This window comes from Mus musculus, chromosome 19 (genome assembly GCF_000001635.26).
Source record: "Mus musculus strain C57BL/6J chromosome 19, GRCm38.p6 C57BL/6J".
Classification (NCBI taxonomy): Eukaryota; Metazoa; Chordata; class Mammalia; order Rodentia; family Muridae; genus Mus; species Mus musculus.
The window spans coordinates 3,912,985-3,933,957 of record NC_000085.6 but is presented as its reverse complement, the minus strand read 5'-3'; the positions used below and the strand labels follow the sequence as shown (position 1 = coordinate 3,933,957).

Below are 20,973 nucleotides of genomic sequence, written 5' to 3'. Positions count from 1 at the left end.
GGCAAGGTGGTATGTGTGTGTGGGTATGTGTGGGTATGTGTGGGTGTGTGTGAGTGTGTGTGAGATGTGTCTGTGTGTGTGTGATGTACCTATGTGTGTGTGTGATGTACCTATGTGTGTGGTGTGCCTGTGTGTGTGTGTGTGTGTGTGATGTGACTGTGTGTGTGGTGTGTGTCTGATGTGTCTATGAGTGTGTATATGTCTCTGTGTGTGATGTGTCTATGTGTGTGTGTGCGCGCTTGATATGTAGTGTATGTGGTATGTATTTGTGTGTAATGTATGTGTGTGTGATGTGTGTATGTATGTGTGATATGTGTATTGTGTATATGTATGTATATGTATGTTTATTTTACATGTAACATTTGTGGTATGTATGGTATATGTGTATAGTGTATTGTGTGCATGGTGTGTAGTGTGTTTGTGTGTGTGATATGTGAGGTTTGCGATATGTGAATGCTCTGACAGAGGCTGAGAGGAAGCACCCAAAAGAAGCCCCACCCCTCTCAGGAATGCACCCTTCAATCACATTGGCTGAGGTCTCTGTGTACCAGAGCAGAGGCCAGTATCATGTCCTTAATATCTGTGCCCTTTTCCCAGTCAGCCACTGATTTAAGAACAGAAATTGGGGCCAAAGACATGGCTCAACTAGTAGAAATGCTTTCTGCTTAATTTGACTGCCCGAGTTCAATCCTAGAGCACTGCATAGTGGAAGAAGAGAGCGATTTCTGTGGGCTGTCTTCTGACCTCCATAGCATGAGGTGGCATTTGTACACACATGTACATACATAAACTTAGGTGGACTGTAAAAAATGTGTCAGGTGAGGGAGGTCCCCTGGGTAGACATCTACTATGATTTGCAGAGCAGAGAACTTGACAAGGCTTCTATCTCTGCCACCTCTAGTTAGACCATGACAATTTGAGGTGAGACCCCAGTACTGAGCAGTATAACCCACACACTTTCCCAATGCCTTCTCTACAATAATGTTTCATGCTTTGGGGTTTTTTTTATTGGTTTGGTTTAGTTTTTCGAGGCAGGGTTTCTCTGTGTAGCCCTGGCTGTCCTAGAACTCACTCTGTAGACCAGGCTGGCATTGAACTCAGAAATCCGCCTGCCTCTGCCTCCCAAGTGTGGTGATGAAAGGCGTGCACCACCAACACCCTGCTGCATTTCATGTTTTTAAATTCTTAGAACAGTAATCAATATCCCTCACAGGAAGAAAAAGCGGAAATGGTCCGTGGCAGCTCATACCTGCGAGCCCCGACTCCCATCCTGGGGGCTGTTCTAGCTCCTTTCCTCCTGTGATCACACAGCTGAGAGAAGAAAGGGGTTTATTCAGCTTATAATTCCAGGTCCTGTCCATCACTGAGTGAAAAAAAAGGCAGGATCGAGACAGGAACTTGAGGGCAAGGTTTCTCATGGCACCCTTCTGACCAAGGGAACCACTTCACAGCTAAAGAAATACAGCAGAGCTGGGCGGTGGTGGCGCACACCTTTAATCCCAGCACTCAGGAGGCAGAGGCAGGCGGATTTCTGAGTTCGAGGCCAGCCTGGTTTACAAAGTGAGCTCCAGGACAGCCAGGGCTACACAGAGAAACCCTGTCTCAAAAAACAAAAACAAACAAACAAACAAACAAAAAAAAACACAAAAAAAGAAATACAGCAGAGACCATGGGGGATTGTTGAGGTTGGTCTGTTGCTATACCATAATGCTAAATTCTATACTGAAGGTCTAGGTCCACAAGTGAATTCTCACAGTTACCAGCTTTTGTTGTGCAAATCTTGTTCCTTAAGTTAAAACTTCTGGTTAAATTAAGCCATAAAAATGGCTACAGCCACTGTCCTGGACACCATTGGCGAGCAGCAGCCATGTCCCTGCACTTCCCCATGGCCACGGGCTTCAACAAGGCCCACACACCAGCCAACCAAGGTCCAGATGGATCCGTGGGAGCCTCACCAAGCACACCAAACTCTTGCGTGACATGATCCAGGAAGTGTGTGGATTCGCGCCCTACATCATGGAGTTGCCCAAGATGTCCAAGGAAGTGTGCGCAAGTGCATTCAAGTTCATCTAGAAGAGGGTGGGCACACACATCTGCGCCAAGAGGAAGCGAGAGGAACTGAGCAGTGTGCTGGTAACTGTGAGGAAGGTAGCAGCCAGGAAGTACTGATGAACCAAGCCTCCCCCAATGATTGATCTAGTACCAAAGAAGAAAAAAAAGGAAAGAAAAGAAGAGAAAATGGCTGCAGCCAACTACTAGAGGGATTTGAACCAGGTGGGATTTTGAGTTACCTGGCTGAGAAAGAGAGGAAGAGGAGGAAAGAGAAGGCAGCAAGTCACTGGGGTACACCCTGAGGAGGTAGGCAGGCCAGCAGTAGAAAAGTAAACTAGGGGTGACCCTCCCCCCAGTAATTGTCAAAGACAGATAAAATAACCATAGTCTGGGTCTCGTTTATTTGTAAACTAGTTGGGGATTAGCTTCAACTGCGTGTTCTACGGAGGATGCTGCTCCCTGCTCTCTGCTCCCAGGCCCACGCTCGGCTGGCTTTCTTACACAGCCAAGACTGCCTGCCCAGGGTATGGTGTCCCCCACAATGAGCTGGCCCTCCTATACCAATTAACAACCCAGGTCATCCTCCACAGACAGGGCCACAGGCTAGTAAGATGTAGCCATTTCTTCAGCTGATGCTCTCCTCTTAAGTGCTGTGTCTTGCTGACAATGATGTGGCTGAATCCCAGAGAATACCACCTCGAATCCCTTGTCCTAGAAATTTGGAATTCCCATGGGCCTCATCTGAGGCTGTTCCTGAGTTGAGACAAATTTAACCCCTGAACTTTAAGTCCCCGACAGCCCCCTGATACGAAGGAGACTCTTCGAATCCTCTAACACCCCTCTTGCTTACTAGAATCTCTGCCAGATGAGCCCCTTGTTGCTGTGTGGCCTCAGACCAGTGGCTGGCCCTCTCTGGGCCTAGTTTCTGGCTGAGCACTCCAAGCCCAGCTCCAGCTCAGCCCGACATGACAGCGCCGCTCTGCCTGTGCATCTGTCTGGCTCAGTTCCAGACAGTAACACAGCAGAGCTGTCACATGCTGCTCCACGTGACAAGCGGCGGCTGGGGGCTCCATCCCACGCAGAAGACAAGGCCCTCAGTGGCCCCTCAGCTCTACACCTTACCCCAGCTAGCTGAATCCTGCGGGTCTGCCAGCGGGGCGTGGGTCTCCAGGCCTCTCTTGCCCTCCCAGGTAGGCTGGGGAGCGGGGTGAGGCGGTGAAGAGCATCTCCCAGGTGCAAGGTCGGCGCAGAGGCCCTGGCCAGCAACCTCCCTGCTGGCCCAGGGCACCTGCGGGAAAAGACACTGAACATGGCCCAGGGCAGAGATACGAAGGATGTTTCTCTCTCCCCCCACACACATGTAATCCAATCGCCAGCCTGTCTGTCCCAACAGCTGCTCAAAGTCATCCCCCTTTGTGCTGGCTCCCACAGGTGTCCCTGGAGTAGAGCCAGGCACAGCTCTGCACCTGCAGAGAAGCGGGACCCCAGGGGCCACTTCAGCAACACAGGGTGGCAGGCAGAGGGGATGTCTTTGGGGAGAGACAGCCCCAGCTCTATAGTCATAAGTTACCACGCACATCCTACGTGGCCAAACCCTGTCCCTTCACAGATCCCGTTTTCTCATTGTAAAATGTGAGGTTTGGAGGTGACAAATCTGTGAGTGGGCTTCAGCTGGAGGTAGATCGAGGGTCACGGGCAGGCAGAGGCCGGGGCTTCAGCTGGAAGAGAGCCTGGTCCTTAGACCGTATTTTTGGACTCAGGGTCTGGCCTTTCCTTTTAACAGATGGGGAAACTGAGACTGAGCGTAGCCAAGGCTAGGCGGGGTGTACAGTCTTTCTTGGTGTTCCAGGCCTCTTTGTTCCCCCCTTCACATTGAAGTTCCCAGGCTACAAATGCTCCCACCTCAGCCCTCCCTTCCTCCGTCAGCTATCCCCAGTCAATGCTCAGAACTGCTGTGCGACTCTGACCTGGGTGCCTTTCTCTGGGCCCTGCCTCCTTTTCTGCGGTCTGAGAGAATATCTCTAAACCTCTATGAGATAGATGTTGTGGTAAAATCCCAGCTAACAGCTTCCACCTGGCCTGGAGCCAAGGTCAGGCACTAGGCCAGGGCGGCCCCGCCCCAGGGGCAGGCACTGTTGGACCTTGCATAAGGGCAGGGTGCCAGGCAGAGCCGGACAGCCAGGAAGCAGTGCAGCTTGGCGAAGCCGCAGGTACCGTATCCTGGGAAGATGGGAGTAGAACTGTTAGTGATTTGTTCCAGCTCTCTGGGGTGCCAGGCTTCCTGTCTTGTCTGGCAACTGACGGTTTCACACACAGGCAGCCTATGTCTTCCAGGCCCTATGTGCCTGAAGCTTGAGGAGAAAACGGGAAGGAAGAGACTGAGGGGGAGGGCTGAGAGGTTTGGGTAGCCCTTGAATCTGCACTGGATTCCCCAGCCCTTCCCCTCCTGGGGGACTCAACATCCTGTGAGGGGGATGAGGGACATGGCTGCCACTGGAGAGAACATGGCCCCTGACCCTGAAGTCCATTTAAGCACTAGCTGTTTCCAAGGCGCTATTACCAGGCAGGCCTGGCTAGTTGGAGAGGCTCCAAGGATCATAGGAAAAACTCTTCCTCAACAATACACTTAGTCAGAGTGAAAGAGAGGCAACCCCCCGCCCCCCGCAGTGCTGAGGGGGAGGGATCTTGTGGTTCCAAGGACTTCATATTCTGGGCAGCTTACCTATAAGGAGAGCGGGTGGGCTCCGTCCCCAGGCCCAAGAGTGTCTTGGTCTCAGTTCCCCCAGGGACCCATAGATAGGAGAAGCTGCTGCCCAGAGCTTTGGCAACTGGAACCCAGGGCCAACACTACACATAGGCTAGAGATTAAAGCAGGAGTCCCTTAGGTTTTAGGACCTGGGGGTCTTTGAGCCTGACCATGTGACCCACCTCTGGCAGTTCCAATGGAGGTCTCCACCCCCTGAGGCCACAACTTTACTGTCCCTCCTGCATCTCGGGTTGATGTGCTTGCCTGCCCTGAGCCCACACTGGATTGAGGTTGCCTTGGGCCCTCATCCTGGAGGTCTCCTCTCCCAGTTCATCTGCCACTCACTGACGCCATCATGACTAAGTGCTTCTGGGGGCTGTGCCTGGACCAAGCCTTTCTTTTTTTCTTTCCTTCCTTCCTTCCTTCCTTCCTTCCTTCCTTCCTTCCTTCCTTCCTTTCTTTCTTTCTTTTTAAGATTTATATATTACTATATCTAAGTACACTGTAGCTGTCTTCAGACATACCAGAAGAGGGCATCAGATCTCATTACGGATGGTTGTGAGCCACCATGTGGTTGCTAGGAATTGAACTCAGGACCCCTGGAAGAGCAGTCAGTGCTCTTAACTGCTGAGCCATCTCTCCAGCCCAGGACCAAGCCTTTCTAAACCTTTGCCTTTGAGTTTCCCCAGCAGCAAGCATGACAAGTGCTAGCAAGAACTTACCCATGGTAACCAATGAAAAAAGAGAGCCAAAGAGCCCGAGAGACCTGCCTGAGGCCCTTGAGCCCAGTGCATGAGCTTGCTGGGACTTGTGCCCAGGTCACTGAGCCCCTGACTATGGAGGCCTGAGGTGTAGTTAAAGAAACTGAGGCAGGAAGGGTGGGGGAGTGGGCAGAGCTTTCCTTTGTAGGAACTCGGTCAGTAGGAGAGCAGGCATGAGCGAGCAGGAGGGGAAGTCCATCAGCTGGACCCTTCCAAGAGCACAGGGCAGGGCACTTGCACAGCAGCTAAGCCCCAAGCGTCAGAGTGTGGGCTTCAGTGCTCACTTGTTCCCCATTTTCTCCAGTTTTCCGGCTCACCCTGCAGCCCTGGGCATCCACAGCAAATGCCTGTGCTGGTCCAGCCTACTATAAGCAGCCCCTGTTTGATGAGGCAAAGTCTCATGTAGCCCAGGCTTGTCTCAAGCTCTCTATGTCGCCAAAGGTAACCCTGAACTCTGACATTTCTGCCTCTGCTTCCCAAAGAATCAAATTCTATCCTTCATACATACTAGACAAGCCAAGTGAGCTACATCTCCAGCCCCTATTTAGACGTTATTTTTATTTTTTTTGTATGTTTTTATGAAACATTTGTTTATAGCTAAGCAGTGGCAACACATGCCTTTAATCTTAGGACTCAGGAGGCAGAGGCTGGTGGACCCCTGAGTTCAAGGCCAGCCTGGTCTACAGAGCGAGTTCTAGGACAGCCAGGACCACATAGAGAAACCCTGCCTCAAAACCCCCAAAACCAAGCAAACAACAAACAAACAAACGTTTGTTTCTGACGTGGGTGGTGCATACCACAGCATGTATGTGGGAGTCAGAGAAACAACTTTGTGGGGTTGACACTCTCCTTCTACCTTTATGTGAATTCTAGAAAGCAACTTTAAATTTTGGGGGGGGGGGACAGGTAGGGGTTATTTTTGTTTTTAAAGATTTATTTATTTTATGTATGAGTGCTCTATCTGCATGTATGCCTACATGCTAGAAGAGGGCATCAGATCCCAGTATAGATGGTTGTGAGCCACCATGTGGTTGCTTGGAAATGAACTCAGGACCTCTAGAAAGAGCAGCCAGTGCTCATAAGCACTGAGCCATCTTTCCAGCCGTTGTTGTTGTTGTTGTTTTAACTAGGGTTTCATATAGCTTTGGTTCATAGGGAATTTTCTAGAACTCATAGTAACCCTTTTGCCTCTGCCTCTCTACAGCTGGGATTACAGGCATGGCTTATCATGTCAGGCTGATTACTGCTTTTAGGGGGATTCTCCAGGCCCATGGTCCTACTTAGACCCCAGGGAAACACAAACGACATAGAAACTCCCATCCCAGCCTCAGGAAGGCCCCGGGGCTCACCAGCTCTGAATCTAAGCAGCTGAGCCAAGGGCTTGGACAGCACAGCATGGTGCAGATCAGGAGGAATGACAGCATTGAGGGACAGAGACCCGAGGGAGCTGCTCTTCACGCGCTTGGGCTCTGTGTGTCTGGACCTGGACTGAGGTGTCTCCAGCGTGTGAAGGAGCAGGGTGCACTCACTCAGGCTAGCTCCTGTCCTCCCTGTGCTCTGGTCTTTGTTTCCTTCAGTGGGGTGAAGAACAGTCCCCCTGCTGTTGTTGGGTTTAAAGGAGTCAGGACAGACATCACTACTGACTGAGCCAGGGTGAGATATCCCCAGGGAACTGGGGAGAGCGTACAGCCCAGTAGAGTTACACAGGAATCCCCAGTGGGTATGTCCATTATGGCTTCCTAGTTCTCCTGTGCTGTCTTAGTCTAAGCTTCCTGACCCCGGTAACAGATGGCCTTGGTTCCTCTGCTGACTGAGGTCCAGCTCGGCTCTCTGGCCTCTGGTGGACACACCCTTAGACCACAGCGACCAACCTCCAGGGGGCATCATGTGCCAGGTGGGCAGCCCTGAAGGAGAGGTGTGTGTCCTGCTGCCATGGTGAGCTGGCATGTGTTGCTAGGAGCACTTCTAGAATGTTCTGCACAGACTTCACACACAGAGCTCCAGGCCCACAGTGTTTGGTAGCATGCCTTACATTTTTGTGGGCTCTGAAGAGATTCCAGTGAGCAGGGAGTGACTGTTGGGGGTGTCACTTTTCTTTTTTTTCTTTTCTCATGGGTATTGTGTTCTGCATGTTCATATATGTGTCGGTTTACTGTGTGGAGTTGCACATGTGTTTATATATGTGCATAAGGAGGCCTGAGATTGATGCCGGAAACCTTTCTTCATAGGTTCACGTTGAGAAGGGTCTCTCAGTCAAGTCTAGAACTAGTCAAGATGAGCATTCTGCTCCAGGGGGTCCTCTCTGGGTTCAGAGGCTGGGATTATAGGAAGGTCACGTGACCACTGGCATTTTTCTGGGTCTGGAGACCCGGACGCTGCTTCTCCTGCTTGGACAGAAAGAGCTTTAACCATAGAGCATCCCCCCAACTCTGCTGGGGACTCAGGGGTGCTGGCCTCCCCTGTACTTCCTGGGGACAGCAAATGATTTCTTTGTACAGTAGTCTGCAAGCCAGGGCTCCTTCTCCTGTGACAGCAGGGAAACTGAGTCAGGTCAGAAGAGGCTTCACCCAAGGTCTCACAGCTGGTAGAAGCAGAGTCTGGAGCCACCCTGATAATGCTCGGTGGTGGAGGGTGATGCTGTCCCCCCACAATGTCAGCTTTTCTTGTTGGAACAGGAGGCCTGAAGGGTCCCTCGGCACAGCCTCTGGACTTGCTTGTGGCTGCAGATCAACTCTTCTCCACACATGGCCCCAACGGCCTCCCAGAGAGCTGCCTGACAGTGGCAAAGCACTAATGCTCACCCTGGACCCAGAGGCAGACAGCAAGGCCCCATCTCCACAGCTGTCAGCTAAGCCAAGCATGGTGCTGCGTGCCCATAAACCTAGCACTTAGAAGTATCAGCAGGGGGACCCGAGTTCAAGACATCTCAGCCACATAGAGAGTTTAAGGGCAGCTTGCCTCAACCAAACCAAATCCAACCCAGGGCTGGAGAGATGCCTCAGCACAGAAAGTCTTTGCCGGCAAGTATGAGGACCAGCGTTCATATCCCAGAGCCCAGGGTGCTGGGTGTGACAGCTTGAAGGTGGAGAGAGTGGACCCCCAGGGCAAGCTGTCTAGTCACTAGTTTTCCTTTTTAAGACTTTTTTTTTTTTTTATTATGTGTATGCGTGAGTGCAGGTGCATGCAGAAGCCAGAGGTGCCAGGTCCTCTGGAGCTACAGCTACAGGTGCGGGTGCCAGGAATTGAACTCAGGCCCTCTGGAAGAGCAGCAAGTACTCTAATGCTGAGTCATCTCTCCAGCCCAGACTGGCCTTATCTATGAACTCTGGGTCCAACTGGAGAATGATTGAGAAAGACACCAGGATTAGCCTTGGGCCTCCACACGCACCGACATGGGAACACACATACACACGTGCAGGTACATCACACACAGAGGCAAGATTTTAAAAAACGCAAACCAACAATAATGACGACAAATCCCAACTCCTCCAGCAGCTGGGGAAGTTTGGGGCACTCAGCCCCAAGATATGAGTTAAATAGGCAAAGTGGGGTTGGCCTCCTGGTCCAGCGGGAGGGAACAATAAAAGGAGGTGAGCACAGGGTAACTGGGCTTCCATCCTATGCTGCCACACGGTACAAAGCCAAGCGGAGCCGAGGGGCCGCTGTGAACAGATAAAGGGGCATCAGAGTGGGCTTCCTGGAGGAAGAGGCTTCAGTTACACTGAGTGCTGAAATCAGAGAGGAAATGAGGAAAGAAAGGGGCCCCAACGGTCCTAGGCACCAAGTCTAGGAGTGACTTCGTCACAGGGCTCTTCTGATGAGCCCAGGGGAGTATCCAGCCCCCTCCCTGTCTACCAGTCCTGGCTGGTGACTGAGCCTCTATCACCCCACCTAGCCCTTCTCCTCAGTGGTCACTTTCTCTTGTGTTCTAGCTGGCAACGTGGCTGAGGTGGGCAGGAGGGCCTCTGGGAAGCCCAAGGCATTCTCCCCTTTGTGCCAAGGAGACACAAGAGTGTCGTCACTAGTAACTCCTCTGCCCAAGGTCAGCCAAGGCCGCAGAACCGTCTCCACTCAGCGGGCTCCTCTTGTGTAGTGCTCCTGAACTGCGGTGGTTGCAGCCGTATCCCTCACCGTAGCCATTCCTGTCCACTCTACCCAGGCCAGGCAGTGGAAAGTAGCTCCTGGGAGGTCACTAGAGCAGGAGGGCCTTGGGTCAGAGCTAATCTTCACTGGCTCACCGGGCCAGCCTTCAAGGCTGCTGAACAGCTGTCCCCAAGCCCATACTCTGTCCTGTAGCTTCCTGTAAGTCCATCTGGAAGAAGGAGACATGTCTCATGTCTGGCTGTGTATCAATCAATGGCTACTCTTGTCACCACTGGAGTTATCCAAGAGAGACCCTGGGAAGGCTCTGAGCCACTGGGAAGGGGCAGGGGGTGAACACTGTCACAAAAGTGAGGGCAGCCCCAGCCACCTGATTCACCCTGCACTGTCCTGCAGGATGGACTCGTTTGAAGACAAGCTTCAGCAGCTGCGGGAGGCCTTCAAGGAGGGGCGGACGAGGTCAGCTGAGTTCCGAGCGGCACAGCTGCAAGGCCTGAGCCACTTCCTCCGAGACAACAAACAACAGCTGCAGGAGGCGTTGGCCCAAGACCTGCACAAGGTGGCATGGAACAGGGACAGTGGGGTAGGGGTGTGTGTGCCCCGAGGTCAGCAAGGGTGGTACAACTGGGATAAGGAGCACGGTTTAGGCACATCCTCCAGGAAGAGGAGCTGAAAGCCCAGGGGACCGCAGCTCCTTTTGTAAGACACCGCGGACTGTTTGACCCCTCCAGCTGTCCTCTGTCGTCTACTCTGTAGCTGCTTATGGAAAACTTGGCATGTGCTTGGTCCTGGTCAGTCTAGGGTCTGGAGAGAAAAGGCAAAGCAAAGCCCCTGTGTCTACAGAGCTGACCTTTACAGGGGATGCTGTGCATGCGTGCTGCCTGGTAACATGCAAGGTGTACACACTCCAGTGTTGGGGGGGGGGACAGCCTAAGAAACTGGTTTGTACGTGGAGGTCAAAGAAGGCTTTTCTAAGAAGGGAGGAGTGGCTCGGAACAGACAGGAAGTGGGAGAAAGAATGAGCTGCATGGACATTGGAGGAAGTGGCCCAGCAGCATATGCAAAGGTCCCGAGGCAGGAGAGCTTGGTGTGTCTGTAACTGAGGAGCTACAGAAGCCAGAGTGGCTGGGGGAGAGTAAGAAAGACAGAGAGAGACAGAAACAAGGCCTGAGGAAGTGGGCCACGCCCTGGAGGATTTGGCTGTCACTTGGCACTGTAGCCATCACAGCCTCTGTAATCTGCAGGCCCTGTGGCTCCCTCCCAGTCCCAGCAGCAGCCATACACGGTCCCTCCAGTCCTAAGTTGGCTGTCCAAGGGGTTGCCCCAGGGAGTTCCACTTCCCTATATCCCCTGAGGTTACCTTGGAGACACTCCTCAACCCCAGTCCTGGACTCCTGGGACTGACTCCGGCTGCTTCTCACCAGCCCCGCCCAGCACTCAGAGGACCCGACCTTTCCCCCTTTAGCTCAGGTTCCACCTCTGCTTTCTCATCCGACTCCAGCAACCTGGACCTTACAAAGGATGCAGCAGCCCAGAAAATTCACCTGGGTACCTCCCCCTGATCCAGTCAGACGACTCACTGTCTCCACCCTTGGCAGGCCAGACAGCATTTGTCCAGTGCTGTGGCCATCCCCTCATCCTCCCCCTAGCACTCCTCCTGCTGGGCAGTCACAGACAGTTAACCCTAGAGGAGGGATCAGAGAACTCAGTTTCTTGCCCAAAGACACACAGCCAGGAAAAGCAGGGCCCAAGGAAGAGCCTCATTCATAGTACCCTACTCTCTTGAGGTCCCTATGCCCCCTAGGTGTAGACTGATTTCTAAGCCCATCCAAACCTCCCTAGGGTCCTCAGGAGCTGCCAGGCTTGCTATGAGCTGTGTATGGCTGAAACTAGGCTCAGCTACTAGGACTCATGGTGGTATTAGGTTGCACAAGACACCCACCAGGCTTTGCGTGGAGTATTCCCTTTTTGTTGTTGTTGTTGTTTTTGTTTTACGAAACAGGGTTTCTCTGGGCTATATAGCTCTGGCTGTCCTGGAACTCACTCTGTTGACCAGGCTGGCCTTGAACTCAGAAGTCTGCCTGCCTCTGCCTCCCAAGTGCTGGGATTAAAGGCGTGCGCCACCATTGCCCGGCTGAGTGTTCCCTTGTACAGTCTTGCCTGGCACTCCAGACCTTGATCTTCTGCTACCAGGGCACTTGGTACCCCCTGGGCTGTAGGGAATAAGACGAGGATAATCGTGCCTTGTGCCCCATGCTCTGTATCCCGGGCTATGCAGAAGCAGAGAAAGCCCTCACCAGCCACCAGGGCCTCTGTGCCTGCTAGGATCTCTTCCCACTATATAGTCTGCCTCCAGGTGCCCATGGCTCCCAGGAGTGGGTGAATGAATAAATGAATGAGTGAATGAATGAAAGGATAAAGAGATGCAGGACCTACAGGAAGGAAGTGATACCGGCCCAATTCGGCCCTGACTCTCATTCCTTTCTGTAGTCAGCCTTCGAGGCCGAGGTGTCTGAGATTGCCATCAGTCAGGCCGAGGTGGACCTGGCCCTCAGGAACCTGCGGTCTTGGATGAAGGATGAGAAAGTGTCCAAGAATCTGGTGAATTGGAGGAGGGGGCGTGGCAGGGTGGTAGGTGGGCTTTGGGAACTCCTTGTTCCCATAGTGAGGCTCCACAGAGCCTCACTGCTCACCCCTGACCCAGGCTACACAGCTGGACTCAGCCTTCATCCGGAAGGAGCCCTTCGGTCTGGTGCTTATCATCGTGCCCTGGAATTATCCCATTAACCTGACACTCGTGCCGCTGGTGGGGGCCATAGCTGCAGGTGAGGAGACCTTCACCTTCCCACAGCCCTACACACTGGAGAGCTCAGGGCTACCTAGGAACCCAGAAAGGGAAGACGGGAAGGGGGACTGGCACCCTGCTCCTAGGTGGCCTTGTCCACCACTTATGATTCTTCATCTGAGGGTGGGTGTGGACACACACCCTGCATGGCTGCCTTCTCCTACATTCCCTGTGCTGACCGCAGGGAATTGTGTGGTGCTCAAGCCCTCAGAGATCAGCAAGGCCACTGAAAAGATACTGGCTGAGGTCCTGCCCCGCTATCTGGACCAGGTAAGCAGAAATAGTCGAGTTCTATACTTGGCTAGCGGGGCTCTTCTGCATCAGCTCCATCACCTTCTCTCACCCCCAGCTCCCCTTCTAGGATCTAGCCTGTGTAGTCTGTCCCCTGATATCCCTCCCATAGCTGGTCCCAGCATCATTTTATCTCTTGGTCTAGTGTTCAGCCATTCCCTGCCCCAGGAAGTTCTCAGGAAGGATTGTCTATGCCTGGGTGAAGAGGCAAAGTGGGTGGGCTCCAGGCAGGGTGGACTCAGAAGCTGGGTCTGAGGACCTTTGCCTGCCCCCGCCCCCACAGAGCTGCTTTACTGTGGTACTGGGTGGGCGTCAGGAGACCGGGCAGCTGCTGGAACACAAGTTCGACTACATCTTCTTCACAGGTAAGGCTCTGGGGTGGCTCCAGCCTCCACAGCCTAAGAGAGAAGGGCAGAATTCCATGTCCACATACAGCAGCTACCTCCCTAACCTCAACCTCACTAGTCAAAAGTCTGCCCATGACAAGCTTCTACCGCATCAGGCCCTGACAGCAGACACCCATGGTCCCCTTCCGCCTTCACAGGTGAGCGAGAGGCTGGCTCAGGCTGCTGAAGGGTAGCGCTATCCAACCCAGGGTTGCCCAGTTAGCCATAATAGGATTTGCACCCAAGCTCTTAGGGAGACTAGCTCCCAGAGGTCACCTGCCATTGTGCTAGCTTGTCCCAGGTCCTGGATGTCTGCTTCAAGGGACCAAGATGAAGCTTCTAGAGGATTTAAAAGGTGAGGTGGGTAGTGAGCTGCCAGGACCTGAGCTGGCCGGCTTCTGACTTGCCTGTGCAAGGGGGAGAAGTGGGCTTTGGAATTTTCTCTAGACTTTGCCTCAAGCTTAGGAAAAGCCCAGCTGAGAACAGGGAAGGATGCTGGAGCAAAGGCAGATTGGTGTTCCCTATGGGGAAGCCACTGGTACAGTCTCATAAGTAGGCAAGGCAGGAGGCAGGGAGTGCCATCAAAGTCACCTCCACACCCTCAGGCCTAGTGGCCCTTAGGTTTGGGTCCCCAGGGTCAGGTGTAGAGGCTAGGCAAAACCCAAGGCCTGTTTCCAAGCCAAGGCCTAACAAACCAGACTTCAATCTTGATGCAAGGTCCCATGACTAACCTGGTCAGTTTGCTCATCTGTAAAAGCTAAGACTATCCAAAGCCAAGGTCTGCCCAGAAAAATAAAAGGGGGGGTTTTATCCAGCATACAGTCCTTAGGAAGTGTTCATTGAGCCCCCTCCTCCCTCAGGCAGGGAGTCTCCGTTGAGTACGTCTGAGACTGCAGGTCATGTCTAAGGCTGTCTGTTCTGGGGTCTTGTCTGTGTTTGAGGTGCTGGGACTCAAACTCAAAGCTTCAGACATGCCAAGCAAGTGCTCTGCACTGAGCTCAGCTCTCCGCCCAAGGTGGGACTGCTGCTCTTGTTTGGGTTTGGCTTTTTTTTTTTTTCCAAACAAGGTCTCATGTATCCCTGGGTGGCCTCAAATCACTACATAGCTGAGGGTGACCTTGTACCCCGGATACTCTTACCTTGGAGTGCAGGAGTTACAGGAGCACACTCCATGGCTGGCCCAGCCACTGTTTGAGATAGGATCTCACACTGTAGCCCAGACTGGCATTGAAGTAATCTTCTACCTCAGCTTCCTGAGCACTGAGATCACAGGCAAGTGTCCCTGTCCCCAGAGTGCCTCTGTGGGGCGTGAACTGAGGAGAGCAGAGATTAAAGAAGGAACGGAGGAATTATGGTCTGGCAGGGAAGGGCTGGGACAGGCTGGAGGATGAGCGGATGAGGGAAGGAGAGGAGGACTCGGGGAGTGGCCTGTGGAGCAGAAAGTCAGGGAAGACGGAGTGCATGACACGGAGAAGAGATTCCTGACCATCAGTCAGCGAAACTGGCTCTGGCCTTAGAGGACAAGGTGAAAGACATCAAAGGTTTCAGAAGATGGAAAGGTGGTCAGTCCTGTGGTAGGCTGGAGAGTAAACTTCAGGGTGGGCCAGGGATAGAAGCAGATACAGATAGAAGCAAAGAGGCTTCACCTAGGAGGGACTCAGGGAGTCCAACTTACCGCTGGGAGTGCAGAATAAACTCCTTTAGAGCCTCTGTGCAGGGACCCAGGTGAGGATGTACACCTAGCCAATTGACTTGTGAGCCACTCATGGCCTTTCCATGTACCCAGGGAATGCTTATGTAGGCAAGATCGTCATGGCTGCTGCTGCCAAACACCTGACACCCATCACCCTGGAGCTGGGGGGTAAGAACCCCTGCTATGTGGATGACAACTGCGACCCCCAGATAGTGGCCAACCGTGTGGCCTGGTTCCGCTACTTTAATGCCGGCCAGACCTGTGTGGCCCCCGATTATATCCTGTGTAGCCAGGAGATGCAGGAGCGGTTGGTGCCTGCCCTACAGAATGCCATCACACGTTTCTATGGAGACAACCCACAGACCTCCCCCAACCTGGGCAGAATCATCAACCAGAAGCATTTCAAGCGACTCCAGGGATTGCTGGGCTGTGGCCGTGTGGCCATCGGTGGCCAGAGTGATGAGGGAGAGCGCTACATTGGTGAGTTTCCCTCTAACCTAGGCTAAGACCTTCCTAAGTCACAGGAGCCCATGCTGGACTGCGGGTCTCAGCCTATGTCTGAATCCTCTCCATACCTCTGGAAGTTGGCCTGAGCACACAGCTTTAGGTATCCAATGCCACAGTGCCCCTATCAATGTGGGTCCTCAGAAAAGCTCAGGACCCAATGAGCTGTGACCTCACTGTAGAAGTTCAGAGTGTGGTTTACACCTCTGTTCTAGCTTTTGTTGTTCTGTGAGACTGCAGACCCCAAGCCTGAGGTCCTAAGAAGTCAGACCCTGGACTCACCTGTGCGCCAGCTATGTCCTTATCGGAGCCCCTCTTTCTAGACATGGTCTCGCCTAGGGGTAAGGCTGGGTTGCCTCTTGTATTGCAGCCCCCACAGTGTTAGTGGACGTGCAGGAGACAGAGCCTGTGATGCAGGAGGAGATCTTTGGGCCCATCCTGCCCCTGGTGACTGTGAGAAGCCTGGATGAAGCCATCGAGTTCATGAACCGGCGGGAGAAGCCACTGGCGCTGTATGCCTTCTCCAAGAGAAGCCAGGTGGGGTCAAGTACCAGAGGTGGGCTGTGGGAGGGGTGTTAACAAGGGGGCACAGCCCCTATGGGTAGTTACAGGGCCTTAGGCATGGTGGCCTCCTGGCTTTGTCCCTGCCCTCCCTCCCAAAAGTCAAACCTTCCCCAAGGCAAACTCTCCTGGATGCCATTACCCCTGACAAAATTTTTTAAAAAAAGATTTGTTTGTTTATTTATTTATTTAATGTATGTGAGTACACTGTCCTTGTCTTCAGACACACCAGAAGAGGGCATCGCATCCCATTACAGATGGTTGTGAGCCACCTTGTGGTTGCTGGGAATTGAACTCTGGACTTCTGGAAGAGCAGTCAGTGCTCTTAACCACTGAGCCATCTCTCCAGCCCTGCCAAACAATTTTTTGAGATGAGGTCTCATGTAGCCCAAGCACACACATGTTACACATACATATAGACAGACAAAATATAAACATAAAATAAATACATCTTAAAGATTAAAAACAAACAAGTCGAGCCGGGCGTGGTGGCGCACGCCTTTAATCCCAGCACTTGGGAGGCAGAGGCAGGCGGATTTCTGAGTTCGAGGCCAGCCTGGTCTACAAAGTGAGTTCCAGGACAGCCAGAGCTACACAGAGAAACCCTGTCTCGAAAAACCAAAAACAAACAAACAAACAAACAAACAAACAAACAAGTCTACCAAATAAGGGGATGAGTGATAGCTGAGCCAGTAAAAATGTCACAAAACATGGTGACCTGAGCTCAATCTCCAAGAATCCTGTGGGAGAACAACAGACTCCCACAAATTTTTCTCCCAAAAGATCGTCTCATGGGCTGTGACAATAGAATGTAATAAAATTAAAAAAAAAAAAAACCCTACCAAATCAGTTACATACCCAGCTGTCACCATTCTTAAAATGAAATAGACTTTATCTATACAAAACTTTAAGTATACAAAACGCCATAAAGGCAGTAGACTTCCCGGCACCCCACAAGCAGCTCCCCATAGTCGAGCCAGGAGAGTATTGCAGCATCGCCACCACTGCCCTCCTGCATCTGTGCCACGGGTGCTCCGGATCTTGTGCTGCATGGCCTCAGCCAAGGTCTCTGCAATGTCCCCAGTGTCCTGGCTTCTCACAACTCCACGCCAGGGAATGGGATTTCTAGAGAGAATGCCTCTGGAGCATCAGAGCCACTGGAAGCTAAAGGGCGCCTGAGCAAGGCCGTGTCTGCTAGAAGGCTCTGCTGAGAGCTGTTTTGTCCTGTCTGGAGTGTCCGAGCAAGCCTCCGTGCTGGCCTTGAAGGAAGGGAGAGGCCATGTGCTGGAGCTCTCTCTATGGAGGGGACAACTGCCATGTCGCTGCAGACGTGTTCTAGACCTCATTTAGTCAGTTAGCACAGCCTCTTGTGTGTGCTCTCGGCTTAGCAGTTTGTCTGTTTTTTAATCATGCTTGTCTATATCTGTGTGTACATGCAGAAGCTGGAAGTCAACTTGCAGGAGTCAGTTCTCTCCTTCTACCTTGTGGATCCTGGGGTCTTAGGTCATCAGGCTTAGTGGCCGCTGAAACACGTCACTAGCCCCACTTTAAAAAACATTTTTTTCCTTTTACATTTATTTATTGTGTGGTTGTCAGAGGACAACTTGAGGAGTCAGCCTTCTCCTTCCACCATGTGTATGTTGGGGATCGAGTCAGACTGTCAAGCTTGGCAGCAAGAGTCTTTACACACTGAGCCATCTCAGCAGCCCTTTTAATGGGGTTTCAAATAGCTCAGGCCTTCAACTCACTATGTAGCTAAGGATTACCTTGAACTCTTGGCCCTCGCACCTCCACTGGTGTAATTACAGTCACATGCTACCATATCCAACACTGTCTGACTATGCAAGCCTCCAGTCTGTCCTGGCTCTGCCCTGTGGCCATTTCCTCCCTCATTCTACATGAAAGTCTCTGCTGGGACCATCTCAGACTCACCTTCAAACTTAGCCATTCCTCTGTGGGACCGTTAGAAAACACAACACAGCACTTTTGGCAGAGAGGGCCAACTGCCCCTCAGAGTCTCCTAAGCCCAGCACTGGTCTGAGACCAGGCTGGTTTCCAGCCTGCTCTCCCTCTGATGTGGCTGTTGCTCTGGGAAGCCTCAGGCTGAGGCAATGCTGATACCTGGTAGGATCCACTTCACCAGACAGGGCCCAACTCAGAGGTGTCATCAGAGTAAGTAGGGCAAACCTATCTCCTTTCCCTTCAGCGTTTGAGGAACCTGCAGACTGGAGAAAACCCTCCAGAAATTCAGGCAAGGCTAAGCTCAGGCTGCTATGCCCACCTGACCTTAGGGACCCAAACTCACCCCCCCCCCCCAGCTCCCTTTATTTCTCTTCCCCTTCTCTCTGGAATAGCTGTCTCATTTATACTAAAATTCAGTAGTTATCCCCCTCCCCTTCTCCCTCCCTGGGAAACCTCCATGACTTGACATCTCACTGTGTCCCTACTCTGCCCGTCTGAGTAGATGTGCCAGGTCCCCTCAACACCCTGTCAGGGACACATACAGGTGGATCCATAGAGAATATGCCCCAGGGTGGAGTTTGTGAGTCTGCCCCATTAGGGCCCCCTTGGCCCTCACTGAAACAAGGTCCGTCCAGGAGTGCTTTGCATCTTTTCTCTCCCAGGTTATCAAACAGGTGTTGGCCCGGACCAGCAGCGGGGGATTCTGTGGGAATGATGGCTTCATGCACATGACCCTGTCCAGCCTTCCTTTTGGAGGAGTGGGTAGGTAGCAGCAGAGCTCTGCCCTCCTGGGCTGACCCCCTACCTGCATCCCCATCCTGCTACCTGACCACATTAACTGCAGAAGATGTGCCCCCTTCTCAGTGCCCAGTGCAGCATAAGCCCCTCCCCACTGACTGTCCAACTAGCCTGCCTCTCTCCCACCTCCCTACAGTCTGTGGTGGAACTTTGCAGATATGCTTGCACTAAACATGTGGGTGAGAAGCTACAGAGAGATCACGTTGGTGGGTTTATAAAAACACACCAGTTGCCTCCAGCCACTGAGTTCTTTGTCTCTCCCCCAGACTTTGGCCACCCATCCCCACATAGTTCTGGCCTTCAACTCCATGGCAGGGCCAAATGATGCCTCCTTTAGCCTTCCCAAGTCCCTGCACACCCAGCTCTGGGTGTCTCTGTTTCCAGGAGGCCAGGCATGTGGAGATGCCCCATTCCACCCCCCTGCCACCCCCCGCCCCCAACTTCAAACCTCACAGCTATATTCCAGCAAGCCCACAGGCATGTGACCGGGACAGCTACTTCTCCTTTAGGTCGACTTCCTCACTGAAAGTGCCCTGGTCCTTCCACCCGGTCAGACTCAATATCAGAGCAAATGACAGCATTGTCCGGCTAGTCCTGGTCTGGCCTAGAAGTCCTGCTCTTGTTCCCCCTTAGTCTCTTGTGATGGCTACTGAACTTGAACCCTTACATGTTCCCCCCACCTTCCCCACTTACACACTATCTGGCTGACTCCATGATCCTCTGGCGTCCCTCACTTTAACAAGCCAGCTTCATTACTACCAACTCCACCCAGGCCATGTCCCCTGGACATTCTGGGTTGAGTCCTTGTTCCTTCCTAGACAGTAAGAGCTACACAGATTTGAAGATGTCTGCCACAAACCTAGAAAAAAGATGCCACTCTCACAGAGAGCCTGAGGCAGTCACTTGCCTAGAGTGTTCAGTATGGGGCTGGGATTCAACGTTGGGAAGCCTAGCTCCAGAATTCATACCCATGACCTCAGTTTGCCTGTCCCTAAGGGCACCTGGTAAAGTGGCTGGGGCAAGTTCAGTACTCATCCATAACGCCTTGTGATTAGTCCACTGAACACACAGAGAAACAGGCTAAGATAGCCTACCTGTCAAAGCCAAGTCTATGTGATGTCCCCTCAGTTGGCCCTTAAAGACCTAAAGACCCATGTTCTGTGCTGCCCACAGGAACCAGCGGGATGGGCAGGTACCACGGCAAGTTCTCCTTTGACACCTTCTCCAACCAGCGTGCCTGTCTGCTGCGCAGCCCGGGAATGGAGAAAATCAATGACTTGCGCTACCCACCCTACTCCAGTCGCAACCTCAGGGTGTTGTTGGTGGCCATGGAGGAGAGGTGCTGCAGCTGCACCCTGCTGTAAGCAGGGGTTTTGGGGTACAGGAGCCTGCCTGGGGCACAGCTTCAGAGAAGTGGCCTGCCAGGGCCAAGGCCACAGAGCAGTCTGCTCAGCCCTTCTTGGTGGAGCCCTCTGCCTCCTGGGGCTCCCCTTTTTGGACCTTTGAATAAGATAGGCTGAGGGTAGGAAGGCAGGAAGGGATGCAGTGACCATAGAATCTTCGAGAAAACAGAGCACTTCTGAACTACCCACCCTCTCGTGGATAGTGTTGCAAGGGAGCAGTGATAATCGGCACAGGTCATACTCTGTGACCAGGCCTGTCTGGGTCTTCTCACTCTCAGTTTTCTATCTGCACAATGGAAATAAAACAGCCTTAACAAAACAGCCTATCGTCGTGGAAGTATTAAACTAGGAGGGCTGACTCCAAGCTACAGGTGTCTTGTCTTTTTTGGAGTGGAGGTGCTGCCTCCGTGATAAGTCCAAGACCTTTCCCCAGCTACAACTCACCCCTCACCTCACAAGTTTACTCAGCCGTAAAACATTCCACCAGTCTGAGCTCCATGCTCCAAGGGATGGCGCTTCCAGCCACTCACCTGCTAAAACTCAAAATTTTTGACATCCTGTCTCTACACATGGCCTGGTTTTTGACTAAGTCAACATGTCCTTCCTGGCCTTCCAGATTCTACACCGCCAGCTTAGACACTACTTCCTGAAGGAAGCATTTCTGATCACTCCATACAAGGCATGCAGATTGCCTCATGGTTCTCTAGTCCTAGGGGCAGACTTGACAAAAGTCCTGCTACCCGCGGCCGTTACAAGGACCAGTGGTTAAAGCGCTTGTACGCTGTCGCCATCTTTGCAGTATTCAAATGAGCCCTACCCCTCCCGCCTCCCCGGACTGTAGCAGCGTCCCAAACCGAGGTCAGGAAGTCC

At 52.6% G+C, this 20,973-nt stretch overlaps 1 protein-coding gene and 2 long non-coding RNA genes across 7 annotated transcripts; 1 reads left to right on the top strand and 2 right to left on the bottom strand.

The window, feature by feature from the left end:
* Positions 1-3,059: 3,059 nt before the first annotated feature.
* Aldh3b1 (aldehyde dehydrogenase 3 family, member B1) lies at positions 3,060-20,467 on the top strand. 2 transcript variants are annotated; one of them, XM_006531830.4, is made up of 10 exons: positions 3,060-3,242; positions 10,057-10,219; positions 12,151-12,261; positions 12,365-12,485; positions 12,690-12,775; positions 13,080-13,161; positions 14,969-15,355; positions 15,750-15,916; positions 18,565-18,664; positions 19,874-20,467. In XM_006531830.4, the coding sequence occupies exons 2-10, from the start codon at positions 10,058-10,060 to the stop codon at positions 20,062-20,064; spliced, it is 1,407 nt and encodes a 468-aa protein (XP_006531893.1). In that variant the 5' UTR covers positions 3,060-3,242; position 10,057; the 3' UTR covers positions 20,065-20,467. The 2 variants fall into 2 exon arrangements, with proteins under 2 accessions (XP_006531893.1, NP_080592.2); NM_026316.3 differs by lacking the exon at positions 3,060-3,242 and adding an exon at positions 4,180-4,262.
* Gm29846 lies at positions 8,983-10,108 on the bottom strand. The gene is made up of 2 exons (XR_388285.2): positions 10,031-10,108; positions 8,983-9,871 (listed from the first exon to the last, which is right to left on the bottom strand). It is a non-coding gene; the product is annotated as a predicted gene, 29846 (long non-coding RNA).
* On the bottom strand, positions 12,993-15,207 carry Gm42059. Of its 4 annotated transcripts, none has more exons than XR_879462.3 (4): positions 14,858-14,999; positions 14,322-14,495; positions 13,914-13,962; positions 12,993-13,589 (listed from the first exon to the last, which is right to left on the bottom strand). It is a non-coding gene; the product is annotated as a predicted gene, 42059 (long non-coding RNA). The 4 variants fall into 4 exon arrangements; XR_879463.3 differs by having other exon boundaries at positions 12,993-13,194; XR_003952879.1 differs by lacking the exon at positions 13,914-13,962 and having other exon boundaries at positions 12,993-13,194; positions 14,858-15,207.
* Positions 20,468-20,973: the final 506 nt, after the last annotated feature.

What these genes read in the sequence shown, in the direction of transcription:
- Aldh3b1 (XM_006531830.4), top strand. Translation starts at nt 10,058, where the DNA reads ATGGACTCGTTTGAAGACAAGCTTCAGCAGCTGCGGGAGGCCTTCAAG. An exon ending in TGCCCCGCTATCTGGACCAG is followed by an intron (nt 12,776 to 13,079) that starts GTAAGCAGAAAT and finishes CCGCCCCCACAG; the next exon opens with AGCTGCTTTACTGTGGTACT. An exon ending in CCTTCCTTTTGGAGGAGTGG is followed by an intron (nt 18,665 to 19,873) that starts GTAGGTAGCAGC and finishes TGCTGCCCACAG; the next exon opens with GAACCAGCGGGATGGGCAGG.